Genomic DNA, 21,512 nt, shown 5'->3' with positions numbered 1-21,512 from the left:
GTGCAGCCGGGAACCTTGTCAGCGAAAGGCGTAGGAGGTTGCTTCCACAAAATGTGGAGAAGATGATGTTCATAAAATGAATTATCAACTCTTCCAGGGAGACCAGCCTCCAGAACGTACAGAGGGACCTGTGGTTGTGGATTCCAGCGGGGACGAATTAATACTCTGTGAGGATGAGGATGTACACAACACTGAAGAGGGTGAGGAATCGGTGGATGAGGAGGATGAGGACGACATCTTGCCTCCGTAGAGCCAGTTTGTGTAGGGACAGATTAATTGCCAGCTTGTTTTGTGGGGGCCCAAACGAACCAATCATTTCAGCCACAGTCGTGTGGCAGACCCTGGCGCTGAAATGTTTGGTTTGTTAAAGTGTGCATGTCCTGTTTATACAACATAAGGGTGGGTGGGAGGGCCCAAGGACAATTCCATCTTGCACCTCTTTTTTTTCTTTGAATTATGTACTGTTTGGGGCCTAGTTTTTCAAACTGCCATCCTGTCTGCCACTGCAGTGTCACTCCTAGATGGACCACGTGTTTGTGCCGCCCATTCGTATCTCTTAGCATAGTCATCCAGCTACCTCGGTGCAACCTTTTGGATATAAAAACACTATTGTGAGGTGTGAGGTGTTCAGAATAGACTGGAAATGAGTGGAAATTAAGGTTATTGAGGTTAATAATAGCATAGGAGCAGAAAAACACACAAATTCTGTGATTTTAGCTGTTTTTATGCTTTTTTTCAAAAAAATACAGATCCAAAACATAAAACCCAGAACCCAAAACACGGAAGGGTGGTTTTGGCAAAACCAATCCAGATCCAAAACACGAAGAAAGATCCAGATCCAAAACCAAAACACAAAACACGAAAAGTGGCCGGTGCACACCCCTAATATATATATATATATATTAGGGGTGTGCACCGGCCACTTTTCGTGTTTTGTGCTTTGGTTTTGGATCTGGATCTTTCTTCGTGTTTTGGGTTCTGGGTTTTGTGTTTTTGATATGTATTTTTTTTTTAAAAAGCATAAAAACAGCTAAAATCACAGAATTTGTGGGTTTTTCTGCTCCTATGCTATTATTAACCTCAATATCCTTAATTTCCACTCATTTGCAGTCTATTCTGAACACCTCACACATCACAATAGTGTTTTTATGTCCAAAAGGTTGCACCGAGGTAGCTGGATGACTATGCTAAGCGACATGAGTGGGCGGCACAAACACGTGGCCTATCTAGGAGTGACACTGCATTGGCAGACAGGATGGCAGTTTGAAAAACTAGGCCCCAAACAGTACATAATGCAAAGAAAAAAAAGAGGTGCAAGATGGAATTGTCCTTGGGCTCTCCCACCCACCCTTATGTTGTATAAACAGGACATGCACACTTTAACAAACCAATCATTTCAGCGCCAGGGTCTGCCACACGACTGTGGCTGAAATGATTGGTTCGTTTGGGCCCCCACAAAACAAGCTGGCAATTAATCTGTCCCTGCACAAACTGGCTCTACGGAGGCAAGATGTCGTCCTCATCCTCCTCATCCACCGATTCCTCACCCTCTTCAGTGTTGTGTACATCCTCATCCTCACAGAGTATTAATTCGTCCCTGCTGGAATCCACCACCACAGGTCCCTCTGTATGTTCTGGAGGCTGGTCTCCCTGGAAGAGTTGATAATTCATTTTTATGAACATCATCTTCTCCACATTTTGTGGAAGCAACCTCCTACGCCTTTCGCTGACAAGCTTCCCAGCTGCACTAAACACTCTTTCAGAGTACACACTGGAGGGGGGGCAACTCAGGTAAAATAGAGCCAGTTTGTACAGGGGCCTCCAAATTGCCTCTTTTTCCTGCCAGTACAGGTACGGACTGTCTGACATGCCTACTTGGATGCTGTCACCGATGTAATCCTCCACCATTCTGTCAATGGTGACAGTATCATATGCAGTGACATGTCAGAAATTGTTGCCAGGTCCTTCAGTCCGGACTAGATGTCCAAACTTGCTCCTGCCTGCCCTGCATCACCGCCAGTGGGTTGCTTAGGATACCTAAGTTTTTTCCTGGCAGCCCCAGTTGCGGGAGAAAATGATGAAGGAGCTGTTGACCTGTCACGTTCCGCTACAGCTGACAGTGTTTTCACCAGCAGGTCTTTGCACCTCTGCAGGCTTGTGTCTGCAGGAAAGAGAGACACCATATAGGCTTTAAAAATAGGATCGAGCACGGTGGCCAAAATGTAGTGGTCTGATTTCAACAGATTGACCACCCTGGAATCCTGGCAAAGCAAATGAAGGGCTTCATCCACAAGTCCCACATGCCGAGCGGAATCGCTCCATCTTAGCTCCTCCTTCACTTTCTCCAACTGCTTCTACAAAAGCCTGATGAGGGGAATGACCTGACTCAAGCTGGCAGTGTCTGAACTGACTTCACATGTGGCAAGTTCGAAGGGCTGGAGAACCTTGCACAACACGGAAATCATTCTCCACTGTGCTTGAATCAGGTGCATACCCCCTCCTTTGCCTATGTCATAGGTGGATGTATAGGCTTGAATGGCCTTTTGCTGCTCCTCCATCCTCTGAAGCATATAGAGGGTTGAGTTCCACCCCATCACAATCTCTTGCTTCAGGTGATGGCGGGGCAGGTTCAAGAGTATTTGCTGGCGCTCCAGTCTTCGGCACGCAGTCGCTGAATGGCGAAAGTGGCCAGAAATGTTTCGGACCACCCAAAGCATCTCCTGCACGCCCCTGTCACTTTTCAGAAAATTCTGCACCACCAAATTTATTGTGTGAGCAAAACATGGGACGTGCTGGAATTTGCCCAGATGTAATGCCCGCACAATATTGGTGGCATTGTCAGATATCAGAAATCCCCAGGAGAGTCTAAGTGGGGTAAGCCACTGGGCGATGATTTCCCTCAGTTTCTCTAAGAGGTTGTCGGCGATGTGCCTCTTACTGAAACCAGTGATACACAGCGTAGCCTGCCTTGGAACGAGCTGGCGTTTCTGAGATGCTGCTACTGGTGATGCTGCTGTTGTTGCTGCTTAAGGTGATACATCTACCCAGTGGGCTGTCACAGTCAAATAGTCCTTAGTCTGCCCTGTTCCACTTGTCCACATGTCCGTGGTTAAGTGGACATTGGGTACAACCGCATTTTTCAGGACACTGAGGACACTTTTTCTGACGTTTCTGTAGTCTCGGTATCGCCTGCCTAGTGACGTGAAATCTAGACGGGATTTGGAACCGGGGACACACTACCTCCATCAATTGTCTAAATCCCACTGCACTAATGGCAGATACCGGACGCATGTCTAACACCAACATAGCAGTCAAGGCCTCAGTTATACTTTTTGCTTCAGGATGATTGCTGTCGTACTTCATCCTCCTCGCTAAGGAGTGTTGGAGGGTCAATTGTTTAGTAAAAGTAGTGGTGTTCCTACTTCCTCTCCGGGATGATGAACGACTCCCAGCAGCAGCAACAGCAGCAGCGGCAGCAGTAGGCGTAGCAATGCAGGATCCTCCGGAGGAATCCCGAATACGAGAGTCAGTCATGCCAGTGACATGGCCTGCAGGACTATTTCCGATCCTGACTAAGGAGGAAATTGACAAGGAGGGAGTTTACGGTGTGGTTTGTAGGCGCTTGGATACAGGACAAAGGGATTTAGGTGTCCCTGGACTGCTTACGGTCTTAGCCAAAGTTTCTGAACTTGACAGTAACTTTTTATGAATGCGCTGCAGGTGACGTTTAAGGGAGGATGTTCCTAGGTGGTTAACGTCCCTACCCCTACTTATTTCACCTTTACATATGGTACATATGGCAAGACAGTTGTTGTCCGGATTTGGATAGAAATATTGCCAGACCAAAGAGATGGAATGTTTGGTCTTCTGCCCAGGCATGATCGTGATGGGCTTTTTCATCCCACGGACAACAACTGTCTCCTCCGGAGCCTGAATTAAACAAACCACATCACCATCAGAATCCTCCTCGCCAACTTCCTCCTCAGCACCAGCTACACCCGTATCCTCATCCTGTTGTACTTCAACAGTGACAATTTGCATATCAGCAAGTGGACTGTGGGTGCTCCTTTCAGCACTTGCAGAGGGCGTGCAAATGGTGGAAAGAGCCACCTCTTCCCGTCCAGTGCTGGGAAGGTCAGGCATCGCAACCGCCACCACACTTGGACTCTCCTTGGGGATTTATGATATCTTCTTAGAACGCACAGTTCTTCGCTGTGCTTTTGTCAGCTTAACTCGTTTAATTTTTTTAGCAGGAGGAGGGCTTCCATCGTCATGTGAAGCTGAACCACTAGTCATGAACATACTAGGGATCGACCTTAGCCGTTCCTTGCCACTCCGTGTTGTAAATGGCATATTGGCAAGTTTACGTTTCTCCTCAGATGATTTAAATGTTTTTTTTAAGGTCATTTTCCTGAACTTTGTCATTTGGGATTGTATATGCCCTCTACTATGACATTGGGCATCGGCCTTGGCAGATGACATTGATGGCATGTTATCATCTATGTCATGACTAGTGGCAGCAGCTTCAGCACTAGGAGGAAGTGGTTCTTGATCTTTCCCTATTTTATTTTTATCAGAGAAAGTTTGGCCCTCCATTTATGTTATATTGATATATACGTGCGGCTAAGGCGCACACAAACACAGAAAATTATTTTTTATTTTTGTTGTAGACTAGTGCACTTTGTGGGTTACACCACCCTTTAAGAAATGAGCCAGCCGGCTCTTTACTTATGAGACACAGGTGCACGCTTGGCGCTGCTCCTTTGTTGATGCACGTGCAGCTACAGTGCACACAATTCACAAAGACAGCAAAAAAGAAGAATTTTTAATTTTTTGTGGAGTGCACTTTGAGGGTTACACCACCCTTTAATAGACAGACGGACGCTTGGTGCTGCTGCTTTTGAGGATGCATGTACAGTGCACACAATTCACAAACACAGAAGAGAATGTTTTTTTTTGTGCTGGAGTGCACTCTGGGGGTTACACCACCCTTTAATAGACAGACGCACACTTGGCGCTACTGCTTTGAGGATGCACGTACAGTGCACACAATTCACAAACACAGATGAAAATGTTTTTTTTTGTTGGAGTGCACTTTGGGGGTTACACCACCCTTTAACAGACAGATGCACGCTTGGCGCTGCTGCTTTGTGGATGCACGTACAGTGCACACAATTCACAAGCACAGTAGAAAATGTTTTTTTTGTTGGAGTGCACTTTGGGGGTTACACCACCCTTTAAGAGATGAGCCAGCCGGCCCTTTACTTATGGGACACAGGTGCACGATTGGCGCTGCTCCTTTGTTGATGCACGTGCAGCCACAGTGCACACAATTCACAAACACAGAAAATTATTTTTTATTTTGTTTGGAGTGCACTTTGGGGGTTACAGCACCCTTTAACAGTCAAGCCAGCCAGCCCTTTACTTATGACACAGGCGCACGCTTGGCGTTACTTTGCTGATGCATGTGCGGCTACTGCGCACACAATTCACAAACACAGAAAATTATTTTTTATTTTGAATTGTGTGCACTGTGCACTTTGGGGGTTACACCACCCTTTAACAGATGAGCCAGCTGGCCCTTTACTTATGACACAGGCGCACGCTTGGCGCTGATTTGTTGATGCACGTGCGGCTACTGCACACACAATTCACAAACACAAAAAAAAAATGTTTACTTTTTTTTGGAGTGCACTTTGGGGGTTACAGCAACCTTTAACAGACAAGCCAGCCGGCCCTTTACTTATGGGACACGGACGCACGCTTGGCACTGCTCCTTTGTTGATGCACATGCAGCCACAGTGCACACAATTCACAAACACAGAAAATATTTTTTTATTTTGTTTGGAGTGCACTTTGGGGGTTACAGCACCCTTTAACGGTCAAGCCAGATGGCCCTTTAGTTATGACACAGGCGCACGCCTGGCGTTACTTTGTTGATGCACGTGCAGCTACTGCACACACAGGGCCTAATTCAGACCCGCTCGCGAGCGCTCGCAAGTGGGTCGATAGTGAGCATGCTGGGGGCGTGGCTTCCCAGACGGCGGCGTTCCTATGGGAACGCCTACCGTCTGGGGCCGGCCCCACTGACATCACAAGTGATGTCCGTGGGAGTGCCTTCGGCTCTGATAGAGCGGAAAGCACTCCAGGGCTTGCGGCAACGAGACCCTACCACAAGGGTCTCGTCGAAAGCCCCATCTTTTTGGCCGCTCACTATAGCTGTGGGTGGTCACCCACAGCTATGTGAGCGGCCAGGAGGCCGTTCTGAAAAAAGAGAAGGACGGCCCTGATTCAGAGCGAGCGCTCTGTCAGAGCGTCCGGCTCGCAATTCACAAACACACCAAAAATAATTTTTTTATTTTTTTGGAGTGCACTTTGGGGGTTACAGCACCCTTTAATGGACAAGCTAGCCGGCCCTTGATTTATAACACAGGTGCACGCTTGGCGCTACTTTGTTGATGCACGTGCGGCTACTGCGCACACAATTCAGAAACACAGAAAAAAATAATTCATTTTTTTTGGAGTGCACTTTGGGGGAGCACCCCTGATGCACAGATCACCCCCTGGACAACACTACAGCACCCCTCTAGGACTACAGCCTTTATGGGACACTGCACAACACTGTCAAGCCAGCCCCTATAGACTTTGAAGTGGACACAGCCCCTATGGACAACTGACTGCACAACACAGCCCAGCCAGCCCCTATGACAGCAGCACAACACAGCCCACCCAGCCCCTATGGACAACAGCAGCACAACACAGCCCAGTCAGCCCCTATGTACTGAGTGGACACAGCCCCTATGGACAACAGCAGCACAACACAGCCCAGCCAGCCCTAGCTCCCTCCCTCTTCACTGTAGACAACCGAATGGAGAAATGGCGCCGACGCGGGGACATTTTATAGAATCCAAAACCCGCGAGATCCGTAAGGCAGGATGATGACGTTTTGCTTCGATTTCAGATCCGAGTCAGGCGGGAAAAGTCGAGCCTGACTCGGATACAACTCAGATCGCGGGGGGGGGGCTCGGGGGGGTTCGGATTTCAGAAATCCGAACCCGCTCATCCCTAATATATATCTATATATATATATATATATATATATATATATATATACACACTATTTTAGTTTTAATATGGTTTAGAAATTTAGAGCCTATTTATCATTGGGGGTTGATGAGGGGACAAAATGGTTCCCACACACATACCGATGTACGATCTCCACACGATATGCACACAATTTGGTGTCCAGTCTTCATGCGACCTCTCCTGCATCCAGACTTTCACAGTACATCATGTCCCAGATTGTCAGATCTGCCCTACAGCACGGCAGATCTGAAGATGCGATGTGCGACTAGCGATTTCCTCATGATTTTGGCATATTTTATACGATCTGTCGTTCCAATGCATCGGAATTGGCCAGATTTTTTAAAATATCGCTACGTGTGTGGGCAGCTTTAATTAACCCGAATCTGGTCCCATCTATCAGCCCTAAGGGTCTCCCTCATGTCTTCACCCACGCCATCTCATGAGATGCCAAGGTAATAGCTCCATATGACAACAGAAGTTGATAAATAGTGGACAATAGTCCCCTGGCTAAAGAGCAGAGGTAACATAAACATTACAATGTTACGCGAGTTCAGCCTACCCAAAGTTAAAGTAGAGGTATAAAAGCTACGCAATTTTAAGTACTGATAAAAATTACGAGAAGGGTGTTGGAACCAATCTTGAATAACAGAGAAAGAGTGAAATCTGTGCAATGGGGCAATATTACAGAGACACTTTTCTGCTTCTTTTATGGAGTGAGAGATTATCAGCATGAATGTACAGCTGACAAATCTGCAGCAACTGTAGGAAGGTTCCCAGGACCTTGTCAGATCAAGGCTAGGAAAGATTCTGCCTATTTTGGGAGAAAATGGGGTCCTACTAGTACTAGAAATGTGTACCTAATAAAGTGTCCACTAATATTTACAGTACAGGTATCAAGTATCCATGAAGAAGATTCCATTAAAGTAGAACTGAAACATTGGATTAAACCTTACCGTGTGCAATGTTATTACAGTATTATCAAGTGCCCTGAGTGCCACCAGAGTGGGTCTGTGTTTTGTATACTAATGAGTAGAGGGCACCTGGGCATTAAGGGAAAATTTATTTGTAAGCTGGTCAATTGTATTACAAGGTACTCTTCTTGCTATGGCTGATCTCCTAGAAGCAGTACCTCCATCAATGGCACTAGTTGAATAGTTGACCACCAGGGGTTGGTTTGGGGTACCCCTGAATGGGTGGTTATTAGGCTTAGGAAAAAGAGATGGGTAAGAAAATAGGCTATTACACACTGTTAAAAGGGTAAAATAAGAGGTGGTCATTTTATTACACTGGAAATTTTATTACATCACAGGACCCTGCAGGTGTAAATTTATTTGTCAAACAATAACACCAGTTATAAATAATAGACTACCACACAAATATTACACAACATACTTATATTAATTAATAGCTGTCCCTAGTGGATTATACCCTTTTCCCTTGCTACAATGGGGACAAGTCCTTATAGCAGTATGTTAGCCTTTTATTCCAAGTTCCACTTCAAAGGTTGTCTTCCTCAGGTATAACTGCTATGGTATCTGTATGCCCCCTAAGGTAATGGATCCCAAACTACCTTCTATATTTCTCTGGTTTTCTCATACTCATACTAAGTAATTCGGTGTCCGGATGGTAGATCTACAGTGACTAGATAGACAGCCAATTGGTCGACACCAGATGGTCTACATGAAAATGTTTGATAAGGTCGACAGTCAAATGTTCGACAGTTAAACAATCGTCATGGTCTTAGGCTGACAGGGTTAAAAGGCCGACATGGGCAAAATGTCGAAACACACGTAGTTGACAGAAAAGGTCAACACGTGGTTTTTCATAATTTTACATGATTTTAGGGTTAGGGATAGGGTTATACACCTGGCGAAGGATTAGAGTTAGGCTACGGAAGAGGACAGTTAGGGTTAGGCACTAGGGCAGTGATTTTCAACCTTTTCAACTCGAGGTACGCTACACAACAAATTTTAATTGCCGAGGCACACTATCCGGCTATGTGGTGTGCGTGACCAATGAAAAAACATAAACATTGTCTCCCACATAAAAATATACACACATATTGGCCTCACCAGGAATAAAACACACTACATTGGCCTCCTCAGGAATCAAACACACTGCAAGTGCGCTGAGCAGACCGCCGCTGACAACCGCTCACGGCACATTAGTGTGCCATGGCACAGTGGTTGAAAAATGCTGCACTAGGGATAGGGTTAGGGTTTGGCACTAGGGGGAAGGTTAGCGTTAAAATGAGGTTTAGGGTTAAAATTAATATGTGTCAACCTTTTATGTGTCGACCATTATGTGCATTGAACTTTGACCATGTCCACTATTTGACCCTTTCGACCTATGCCCATGCCGAACATTTAACAGATGACCATTTGACCCTGTTGAGCATTTGAACCTGTCTTCCTATTGCCTGTCGACCATCTGGTCTTGACCTATTGACTATCTATCTAGACCAGGGGTTCCCAACTACGGTCCTCAAGGCACACCAACAGTCCAGGTTTTAGGGATAGCTGTAATTGAGCACAAGTGACTTAATTAGTACATCAGTTATTTTGATTTAGCCATCTGTGCACAATCATGGATATCACTAAAACCACGACTGTTAGTGTGCCTTGAGGACCGAGGTTGGGAATCACTGATCTAGACACTGTAGATCTTTCAATCCACACTCTAGTAATTCAACCTCTGATTACCTAAAATAGTGGTAACTTACTGTATAAAGTGTTGGCACCAGTACCCATACCTTCTTCACCAACGGTGCCTCTGCACCCCTCCATCGTGGCTACTAATCATATGTGCCTTGAACGAACTAAAGCAAAACTGTGTTTAACACCCCATAATTGAACCAGGTTAGCAACATTTTCCTTTAATAAATTACTGTTTTTTTTCTCACTAACTGACAATAACACTGTAATCACCAGAGACTGCCTTTGATGGCAAAAGCCTACTTAACAATTACCATATCAGTTCTTGTACCACTACAGTAGGCCTACCTAAAAAGAGAAAATTGAGAAATGAGAGCTAGAATCTGGTTGGTTGGTATGGGCAACACCTCCACTTTTCATTATTAGAAGCTTTAGTAAATCTATTGCCAGCTATTGAAGAGCTCTGTTCTCCTTTCCATAAAGCAATTCCCTTACACGCAATGATTTATACTGTTGGAAATACATATATACTGTATGCATGTTTATATACTGTAGTATTGTTATAGTTTTAGATACAAGATATTAGTCATGTACTGCAAAGGGATGGTTGGCCCACTAAAGTTTTATAGGTTCCAAAGGAACAGATGATGAATATAAGTCCAAGGACTGGTGAGAGATAAATAGTTTGTACTGTATGGGAAAAATGATTGAAGCCATTCTAATGGTAATCCTGATGATTATAATGGATCTCAAGGACCTGGTAGTTATTAACTCAAAAAAGTTCAGTTCTGGAAGTCTCAGGTGTCTTGAGGGAATTCTCCTCTCAATCCAAAATGTATATATGGAATTTGTAAGGGTAATAGAAATAACTCTAATGAATTACCTTTAGAAATCAATATGGATGAATATGCTTGCGTTAATAAACAGTTATGTCAGAAAGTATTGTCAAGATAATAAGGGGATAGGTCACATTATTATCTAAGGTCGATCATATGTGCCTTTCAGTAATAGTGTACACGCTTCTCTTTTACACACAAATATTGAATACATGGGCTTCGCTCATCCACGATGTTGCTATCTCAGAACCCAGGTTCCACACCAGCAGAGACTTAGAGGGATCCTCATCCTGAAGATGCAGAGTAGCTGTATATAGAGTACACCAGACAAATGAGTATGTATTCTGTTTGTTGGAGATGATTAGACTAGTGAGGAAATCCAGCAGGCCCTGGAGGGATGATTTATTTGTGAGGCACAAGCACAGTTTTACTATTTGGGAGGAGGAAATCTTTATGTCAGTGTTTCCCAAATCCGATCATCATGCAGCCCCAATAGCTCATGGATTTGATGGATGGATGCAAAACCATTATTCAATTCAATTCTATAATTTTAGCTTACCACCACATCTCACACCTTTTTCTAATGTGCCCTTTTCTCCCTATTGTGTTCGCCCTATAGCTTATAAACTTATGCAAGCAGGACCCTCTTCTCTTTGTTTTCCCTACATAATTATGCTAATTGCCCACTGTAATAACACAGGTCTGCGATGAAAAAGCTTTTTTAATGAATTTATGTGATACTTATAGATTTTTGGATTCTGAACACGAAAATGAATCGATTTTGCATATCACATCACGTTTTTCTGCAAAACGTGTATTTATGAATGTCATTTTTTTCAAGTAATAAATGCATTCTGTCTACATTTATTATAAAACATTAAATTAATTCAGTCGGTAATATAGAACGCTGCAATTCAGTTCTCGTCATAAAACTTCCCCCCGCCCAGTGCCAGATTAAGGTCCACATGGTCCTGGAGCTGAAATTTACAAAGGGCTTAAACCCCATACTGTCTACAGAAACATTGCACACACACAACACCTACAAGGTGAGCTGGCGAAGGTGGAACCAAATACAACAGATGCAACACAGTTTTTCCCTGTGCCGGCTCATTTTAACCTCTGCCTACAATCACATACACATACAGTGCACACACACACACACACACAGTACATATACAGTACACCGATACGTATAAAATTAGGACTGATGAAACAATTTGTAAAAGCACTGCCTAAATATGGAGAAACTTTCAAATATCTTTGCACCAAATTCCCTAACCTATCCGAAGCTAAACTGAAGGAAGGCATTTTTACAGGCCCTGACATTAGAAAGTTAATAAAAGATGAACATTTCGGGCGTCTAATGAATATTGTGGAACTTTCGTCATGGACTTCGTTCAAACAAGTGATTTCAACATTTTTAGGCAATGTCAAGGATCCAAACTACAAAGAAATTGTCAGGGAAATGCTTAATACAGAAACCTTGGCTGCAATATGAGTTTAAAGGTACATTTTTTGAATTCCCATATTGAGCATTTCCCGAATAATCTCGGAGACTACAGTGAAGAACAGGATGAACGGTTCCACCAAGACATTAAAGATGTAGAAAGAAGATATCAGGGTTGTTGGGACGCTAGCATGATGGCTGACTACTGCTGGATGATACAGAGACGACACAGAAAAAGCTTATAAGCGAAAAGCAACAAAACGAAGTTTCAGACAAAAAAAAGAAGATATTAACGATTTTTTTCATTAATTATGGTTTTGTTTCTATTATTGTTTGATTTTATCGTTATTTTATTATGTAATTAAGACAAAAACACAGTGATATAATCTACACTTCTTCGTATTTCACAATAAATATGTCAAAAACAATTAACTTCTTGTTTTTTCTTAAAAATGTATGTCACCCCCTTATAGGTAAATGTGATGTGGTAATTTTTTTTAATATACTATCTCTTGATGTACACAGAAGTATAATTAAGAATATAAAAGTATTATTCAAAAAGCTTTCAATACCTTAAATTTCACAGACCTGTGTAATGTATGTTGGTGAAACTGTTAACTTGTCTGTACTAGCCATATTCATGTAACTTTTTGTCATTATATTCCTTTTGTATTGCTCTACGGGACCCATTTGGCGCATGTTTTGCTTTATGGAACCCATCTGGCACACTATAAATAAACAATAATAATAGTAATAATATTTTGTGTGCCTTGATCTTAAGTGGTATATTTACTAAAGTGAGAGTTTTTAGAAATTAAGATGTTGCCCATATCAACCAATCAGATTCCAGTTAACACTTAACTAGCATCTTCTAGAAGATAATAGCTGGAATCTGATTAGTTGCTATGGGCAATATCTCCATTTCTAAAAACTGCGTCTTGGGTTTTTTCATGCATATTCATTTGACCCTATAGTTAGTGCTGTATGGGAGAAGCTAGGAATAGAGTAGGGCAAATGCATAACCATTTTTTTCAGATGGTATAGGCACCTTTTTTATGTGATTAATAAAATATGATACAATTGTGTCATTGTAATGTTACTCTTTGAAAACACATTTGCAAGAAAACATTTTCCATTTATTTAATAGAAAAGTTTTGCTGGTAAATTATCATAGTTGGAAATAAATCACTAGATTGTGCATTTAAAATAAAATGACTATTATTATTACTTATTGCTTAGTACTATGCTGGAATATAAAATACTGTACTTATTTTGTTATTCTTTATTGCTCTAAGTACATTATGTGGGATTTGATATATACTTTGAGAATAATATAAATATAATTCTTAAGGTACATACGCACACAACGATTTTTTGAACGACTATCATTAACGATATCGTTTATCGTTCAATCGTTGAAAAAATCGTTCACTTTCTAAGTTAAAACGATGAATGATTATGGTTCATGCACGTTCACGTTTGTAGTTTGTAGTTCAGTCAGAGAGACCAACTCAACGATTTTCATTAAGGGAATATGCAAAAATCGTTTGTAGTTCAAAAAAATCGTTCATTACACTTTAAAAAATCTGACAGATAATCTGACAGAAAATCGTTCAGAAAATCGTTCAGAAAATCGTTGGTAACAAAATCGTTGTGTGTGTATGCAGCTTTACTCATGCTTTCAATTATATTAATTTTTTTGTTATAATAAATAAAACATTTGTGTGGGTAATTATGTATCGTTTGTGTACTGCTATTAAGATATATTCTACCTTTAACTTTACATGACTTTGCTCCAACCTATAAAGCTTAATGTGGGATATTTTCATGTCTACGACCGTAACTCCCATGCAGAGATTTGTGTCTGTAATCTTGGTTTTGAGTGATAATGGAGGAGATATATCAAGCCGTCGTAAGAGTGGAGAAGTGGATAAGTGTAGAAGTTGCCTATAGCAACCAAGCAGCAACTACCTACCATTTTATAGAATGTACTTACTAAAAGCTAACTGTAAGCTGTTTGGTTGCTATAGCCAACTCCTTACTTGTCCATTTCTCCGCTGTTTAGAAGATTTGATACATTTCCCCTGTGTGTTGATTCTGAGCTGTCATTGTTGATTCTAAGGTTATGCCCTTACTTTGGCTACTGGGACAAAACTGAAAAACTGCTTTGAAATTCTGGGAAGTGGAGTTGCACAATTGTAGAAAATGTCTGGTACAATATTTCACAATGTTCACATCTGCACTGACCTGCAAAAGCTTCTATTTATTTGGTAAAATCCTCTATCAATTGTACCGTATAAAGTACTGTACATTCAAACTAAACAGGCTTCTTTTATCCATAAGTTATTATAGAGTTATTCAATTCTCCTTCATTAATGTTAGCAGATTATTATACAGTACAATCCTGTTATCCAGAATTGTTTTCCCTCTTACCAACCATGGTTCAGCCATTTGGATTAAACCTGGAGCTTCAAGTACAGTAGTAGGTACTAGCACAATAAGCTTTTATTGCTAGCTACACTCTATGGTTAATTTCCAAATGTGTAAAAAGGAACCACTGCAGCAAATCCAATGTTTTTTTTTATTGAAAAAGTTTCCAAGTATCAAATAAAACATATCACAAACACCCAAACATAATGATATAAAGGGTCTTGGGAAGTGAAATTGAAAATGACACCCATAGTGCGTCTGATTCAGAGGTGCACGTAATGTTGGTGTCGCATGCAAGCGGCCGATGTTTCCAGTCTGTGCATGCATCTGAGTAGCACTGTGCATGCGTCCCGATAATTATCACCAGGTGACACAGAACGAATGTGGATGCAAGAGCAGAGGATTTCAATGGGCATTTCAGGAAGGTAACAGATTGGCTAGCTAGACGCGAGCGTATCATGGGCATGTTGTGCTTACACAGGCGGCCATTTTCAGATGGAGATTCTGCGCCTCCATAGGGCTGGGTCATTCTCCAATGTTGCGACCGATGGTGTGTATTAATAAGTACAGCAACGGATTAGCGTCACAGCCAGTGGGTGTCTCAGTAGGTAGACCATCAGATGCGGCATTAATATAAAGACCCATTCACTGCTGCATAAAAAGACACAGTCGCAGTACAACTGTGTCCATCTCTGCATCAGGCCCAGCATGAGCATTAGCACTAATACAGCATATACACAGGATGAAATAGCTTGTCACAAGGATCTCCACAATAACAAAATAAAAAAAAATTGAGAATGGAAACAAAAGCAAACACAGATATAAACGCACTAGAAAAACACTTCCTTGGGATCCCAAAGTCAAAGTGAGGAGGAAACAGTTGGCAGGAACAAAGCAGGGACTCACCCCAATCACCATTAGGGCTGTACAGGGACAAACAAATTGTTAGCATCCTCATCTGCAGGACATATTGCATATCTAGAATGGAACCTACCAGGGCGATCAAATTTGATGGAATATCTGTAGGGCATATCTACTCTTAGGGCTATTTCACACCAGGTGGTTTTCACCAGCCAGCAAAAAAAACAGGCAGAGCTGATCGTTTTTCTTTTGGCCGGCAATCAGCTTTGAGCCGTTTTTAAAGTTGTAGTTTTTTTTCTTTTACGTATGGGGCATGCGCAGCAGCAGCAGTACAAACTCAGAAAAGCCGGCCGGTGTGTGTGAAAGGAAACATTGTATCATATACATGACAGACTTGCAGGGACTGCAGCCGTCCTGCTGAGTGGATATTCCCGGCTGTAACGTGGCGACCGTGCCCGTGCCGTCTGAAAGGACCCACCAGTAGTCAAGCTGGGAATATACACTGAGCAGGACGGCTGCCGTGCATTTTCCATGCCCGGTGTAACATTCATGTCACACCATGTTATTTAGTAGAATTATGAAAACTTGGATGCCAGGTAGGCAGTCTGAGGTTTTCTATTAGGAGGCAAGATATTGAAATTAGATTTAGGAGATGTAAAGTGTATATTAGTATTTACAAAGGCGTTTCTTGGTTTAGGGGGCATCTGCAGAAACTTGTTCTTCATGAAAAAGACTACTTTAAAACACACATGAGGCTAATACAAAAAGTATTTCTAGAGAAAAACCCAGAAGTATAAATGAATGAAGAGGCAGGTCTGTGTTAATTTATACTTTACAACATATGCAATTCTTTAATTGCTCAAAATACTGTGCTCCCTTTTTTATGAGGCTGCTTCCAAATGTGGGATGCAGGGGTAAGTATGAGATTTATAATAAGACATATTTGTGTATACATTTTTTTAATTAATTCATTTCTACACTACTATAAATGAGCTGTGATGTCTGCTTCCCTATAGTTTCAGCTGTGGTTGGCTGCATACTGAAGGAGAAGCACCATATGTTGTTATTATCTAGTTATAGTGTACAATCGGTCACTAGTAGTTACTATAGTGCTCTCCACATGTCTAGTAGTAGTGCTGAGGTGGTCTTGTGTCAATGACAATACAGAGGAGTGTGAAGATCCCCAAGGGTACGCTAGCTGCCTGCCATGTCTGAGCTGGTGGGGAGTGTACAAATAAGCCCAGTGTAGGAATGAATATGGTACACAGGGGGAGATTTACTAAAGCTTGGAGAGAGATAACATTGGAGATAAATAGCACCAACCAAGCAATCAGCTCCTAATTGTCACTCTACAGGCTGTGTTTGAAAAATGACAGGGGCTGATTGGTTGGTGCTATTTATCTCCAATTTTATCTCTCTCCAAGCTTTATTAAAACTCCCCCTCAGTATCAGGTCAACTGTACCTAAAGAATTGTCTCAACTCCCAAGGTCCCAAATCCTTACACACAACACTCAAAAAAAGGTACAAATAAAACACAATACACACACAGTACTGTACAATGCATACTACAATATGTACCATGTCCTAGGATATGTCTGCTGCAATGTGTCCCTTTGTATCTTATTACTCCCCCCCATCCCCCGTTGCTTCATACTTTTATTTCATTCTGCTTCCTTGCTTTCACTTGGCTTTGCTTGGCTGTCTCACTCATCTCAAAGTCACATCAGACCCATAACCTTTCACCTAACTTAACATTCCTCTCTCACAAGTCTCTTTTCCACCTCTTTTGATGTATACCCTTATTGTCTCCTCCATGCCTCATTTATGCCATCCCTTTGTCTCTCCTATGTTTTTAATATTTTTCACCATATTGTGTGTGCCTCCTTGCCTCAAGTATATCTCCTGGTAACCCCTGTGTTTTATCTGATCTCTTTCCTCATGTATGTTCCACTTTCTCCAATAGGTCTTGATTTGTTCCATTATGCCCATATTTCTAAGGCTTTGCATGATATAGCCCTGTCGTTGACATCTGCCCTTTCGCTTTTTGTGTGCATTGACTGTATGCCCTTTGCCCACTTAATGTGTGTATAATGTCTTTGATCTGTGTCTCTTATTCTCCTTTCCCTCATGTGTACTCATTCTTGTTTTCACATGTCCAAACGGCCTCATTGTCAGAAGTAAGCTCCCCTTCATTTCTTCAGATCGTATCCTGCCTTATGTATGCACAAACTTGCATCCCCTTTCTAATCTAATCTGTCCTCATATGATTCACAATGTATGTTTTACTGTCCATTCTACCCTGTAAGTTTCTTCTCATCTCCTTTGACTTATTGCATGATGTCATTGTTCCCTTATCTTCTCCATGTCCTACTGCGTCTCCTCATTTCTTCCTGTCTGTTCCCTTGCAAATAGATTGCCGTGACTTACCCTATGTCTATGGAAAATTTCATATACTTAAACTAAAACAGAAATATCCCACGTTATTATAAAGACCTAATTGTAACTGCCTTCTCATTCAACATGGTCAAATTAAACTGTATTTGAAGAAAACAACTTAAAGCCAAGCAACAGTTACAAGTAGTTAACCCATGACTTTATTGGTTATTATCTGTGTAAATGGGATGTTTTTCCTGAAATGTTAAAAACTGCTAATACATTTGTGTTCTAATTTATTCATTTCTACTGTATATAATACAGATGACATATTATTTCTGTTATTTTCAGCTCATCAGCAGACTTCCTATGCATTCTTACTAAGCACATACTGAGATATGAATCAGTCACTAGCAATGATCTAGAGAAAGTGTCATGCTACTGAGGTGTTTGTGCATTGTTAGGTTCTTGATGCATTGCTTGCTGTCATTGGAGATGCTACATCATTTTTACCTATATTCTCTCTTCTTAAGGGTCAAAGCTGCTCTTGGCGCGAAAGTTATTGCTGTGAGAGTGAATGACTCTGAAAAGTGGAAGGTTCAAAGACTGATGGAGGCTGGAGAAAAACAAACAACTGTCACTCTAGATTGTGTTCACCAAAGCTCATTTATCCAGAGCAGGTATGTAATTCCACAAATAAAGCAATGGTTACTTAATTAATGAATCACCGGTCATGCTAGATGGGGCTATCTCTCTGATCCTACTCCAGCTTTCTTAGGTCTACAAGAAACCATCTTTTTTTGTAACAATTCTCCTTTTTGTACAGTGGAAATGTAAAACATAGCATATTAACTCCCAGCAAATGATATCTAAAGGTGAAACTATATATACCGTATATGCATTACATGCTGTCGATAGAAATAAAATCTGTGAAAGCTATGGATTACAAAATGATCTGCCAGTGCTTTTGGTATTGGATAATATATGGGATCTCTCCATACACTTCAGAATACTGAAGAATACCATCCATACTGTGAACTGTAGAATGATTTGGCTCTTGGCTCCAGGTAATTGAAGGGAACCATCCGTACAGTGTTGAAAACTGAAGCATGGACTGGCTTTTGGTATCAGTAAATGGAGGATTCCCCTCCAAACAAATACAAAATAAATGAAGAAACAAAACCTAAAGTAACACTCACATTCATGTAATTCTGTTTTTGAGGAAAGCAAAAAGTTTGGACAAAACTTCACTAACCAAATCTGACCCAAGATAGCAGTTTTTCATCTATTAAAATATTTTTTTTATGCCCACATGAGGTCACCTAAAGTTGTTTGTATGACCTGCATTGCATCTTTTGTGTGGAAGACCATTTTTAGTGAATCTGTAAATTATGGTATCTTTCCTCTGGATTTTCTTTTCTATGGCTTTTCTAGTAAGCTGATCTCTAAGCTCAGCATCTATCAAGGGTGTCAGAATTGTGAACAGATGTTTAAATTGTTTATACTCCATGTGTTGCCATGATGTTTCTCTTACGTCATTGTTACTTGGGTGCTTAGCATTACTCTCAGTGCTGAGAGGGCTGATTGATCCACTGCGAGGACTGGTCACTGATGTTTGCACCATTGACTCCTTGCCTGTTATACTGTAGCAATAAGTTAGTTAACTTTGGGATCATTTGCTGTATCAAAAAGCTTAGTCTACTTGTTTTTTAACTTTTCTCATTTTGACTATTCTTGCCTCCTACCAGCCCTGATCTCTTTCCTTGTGTGACTATTTCTTGTTTGCTGCCTATACTGTTATCTATTTCAGACCATGGTTTAGTGCCCCCGATAATTCTGTTAGCCTCCTGCCCTGATATTGGATTGCTTTAGTCTTCTCCTATTATTTGTATTAATTGCTCCTTGGTTGTATACCTGGATATACCTATTTGGGGTTTTTACTACAACCCATATCTGGACATGCTGATGTTACCTTGTGCTGATATAGATACATAATTTCTGGCTGAAGGTAACACTCCCTGCTTTGTTTGCACACAGGAGTGATGATGCATAGTATTACATGATGCAAGTCCATTTTGGGAACAGATCTTGTGATTTTTCAGAATGTGCATGCTCCGTAGCCGTGTGCATGCATGTATAACAAATTTAAAGTCATACACATTTCTGTCGAATCTCCACCTGTAGTTGAATGGGTGTTAATTAGTTGAAACAGGGTGTTCACATGTAGGCTAAGATGAGTGAGGGCATGCTAAGCATAGGTAGAATTGATGGCTATGTAGACTTGTGCATACTGTATATAGAGATCCCTCTGATTTCAAATGGATCTCTTGCCCCAGGCATAGTGCAAATGCCCACTGTTAAGGGTGATGACTGTTTCCACAAACAGAAAAGTTAATATGGGTGGTGCGGTCGCATAGATGCTTTCAAATCAGCATACGGATGAAGATCCCCATTTATTTCTGTGTATGTAGTGTGACTCTAAATGTGACTTTGTAACAGCCCCAGAAAGTTCAGAAATTGCTCACAATTCAGCCTTGATTTTTTAACCTAGCAGTCAGTATTTATTATATAAATGGTCAAACACCCTCTTACCCAAACATGAAATCTGGGCTGCAATTGGGCTGCAATTGGATGACCGAACAAAAATTGATAATCAATATTTAAATGATTTTATTAAATAGATTAATGTCATCTTAATGCACCTCACTATTTTCATGGATAAACTAAATTTAAAAATAACAAAATAATTTTCACTATTGACAACATTTGTTACAAGAATAATTAAAAATACAAATAATTTAAAAACATAGTATTACAAGTTACAAATGAGCCATACAAATAAAGCATGAATGAAAAATGAAAATCTCACTTAAAACTGCACCTCTTTACAAGGCACCTGGCCACTTCCTGAGACAGTGTTGAGTAAGTACCGTAGTTAATATTACTTTCAGGATGTAATACTGTCTAGTATTGTCCATGGCATCATACTGTAGCACAATGTACCATGAAGCTGAGCTGTCTCAATGGGGATGAAGCTCTAATGATAACATTGGACCCTTATGATGGGCACTGACCTGGGTATTGTGGTCATGGGTCTATGGTGAGTTAGAGCATATTATGCTGAGCAGAGGTTTAAGTTTGATGGACAAGTGACTGTTGTGGGCTAATTGATACAATGTGCCTTTATGGTGATACTGGGACTGTAGTGAGTATGGGGAAGTTATAATGAGCATAGGGTTTGGTATGGTGAACCTGGTACTGGGGCTGGTATGACGATGCTCTGCTTACTTATATGGTGGACTTGGAACTATATTATATGTCGGTAGAGAGACGTGTAAGCTGTGCTTCAGACTTTGGAGGGCGTGAGGCATAACAGAGCTGCATATAACAGCCACATGTAAAAGCTATTCTATTGGGAATTATATTATGTCTGGCACAAGCTGTAGGTGCAGGCTGCTAGGCACATTATTGATTTTAAAATAATACTGGACATGCTAAGAATTTAATATATCGCAGATCACAGCATGGCATACTAACATACCTCCGACATTTCAGATCCATGAATCAGGGCAGAGGTTGTGGACACCTCATGATGGGGAAGGCAATGCCCCAATTTTACTTGGCCTAATGCTTAGAAAATGCTACGTAGCAACTCTCCTCATCTACATTCATAGCCTCATCTTATCACCCATACACCTGTGCACAGCAGTGGTGAATGGGACAGACCGCCCAACTTTCCCACTGCAGACAAACATGTCAGTCAGGGGGATGGTGGGAAAGAGCCCTCAAATCAGGACTGTACTGACAAAATTAGGACAGTTAGA

General features: G+C 41.5%; 1 protein-coding gene across 1 annotated transcript in view; it reads left to right on the top strand.

The window, feature by feature from the left end:
• The window catches only part of LOC148512131 (transmembrane protein 132B-like), a 322,515-nt gene that overhangs the window by 234,900 nt on the left and 66,103 nt on the right, over positions 1-21,512 (top strand). The window contains exon 3 of the mRNA XM_088482156.1: positions 18,222-18,368. Within this exon, the coding sequence (XP_088338282.1) occupies positions 18,222-18,368 (147 nt within the window). The remainder of the gene's footprint in view (positions 1-18,221; positions 18,369-21,512) is intronic.

Source organism: Taudactylus pleione, unplaced genomic scaffold, assembly GCF_031769625.1.
Source record: "Taudactylus pleione unplaced genomic scaffold, aTauple2 ptg000282l, whole genome shotgun sequence".
Lineage (NCBI taxonomy): Eukaryota > Metazoa > Chordata > Amphibia > Anura > Myobatrachidae > Taudactylus > Taudactylus pleione.
The sequence above is the reverse complement of the archived record's forward strand: the minus strand, read 5'-3'. Positions and strand labels throughout refer to the sequence as shown.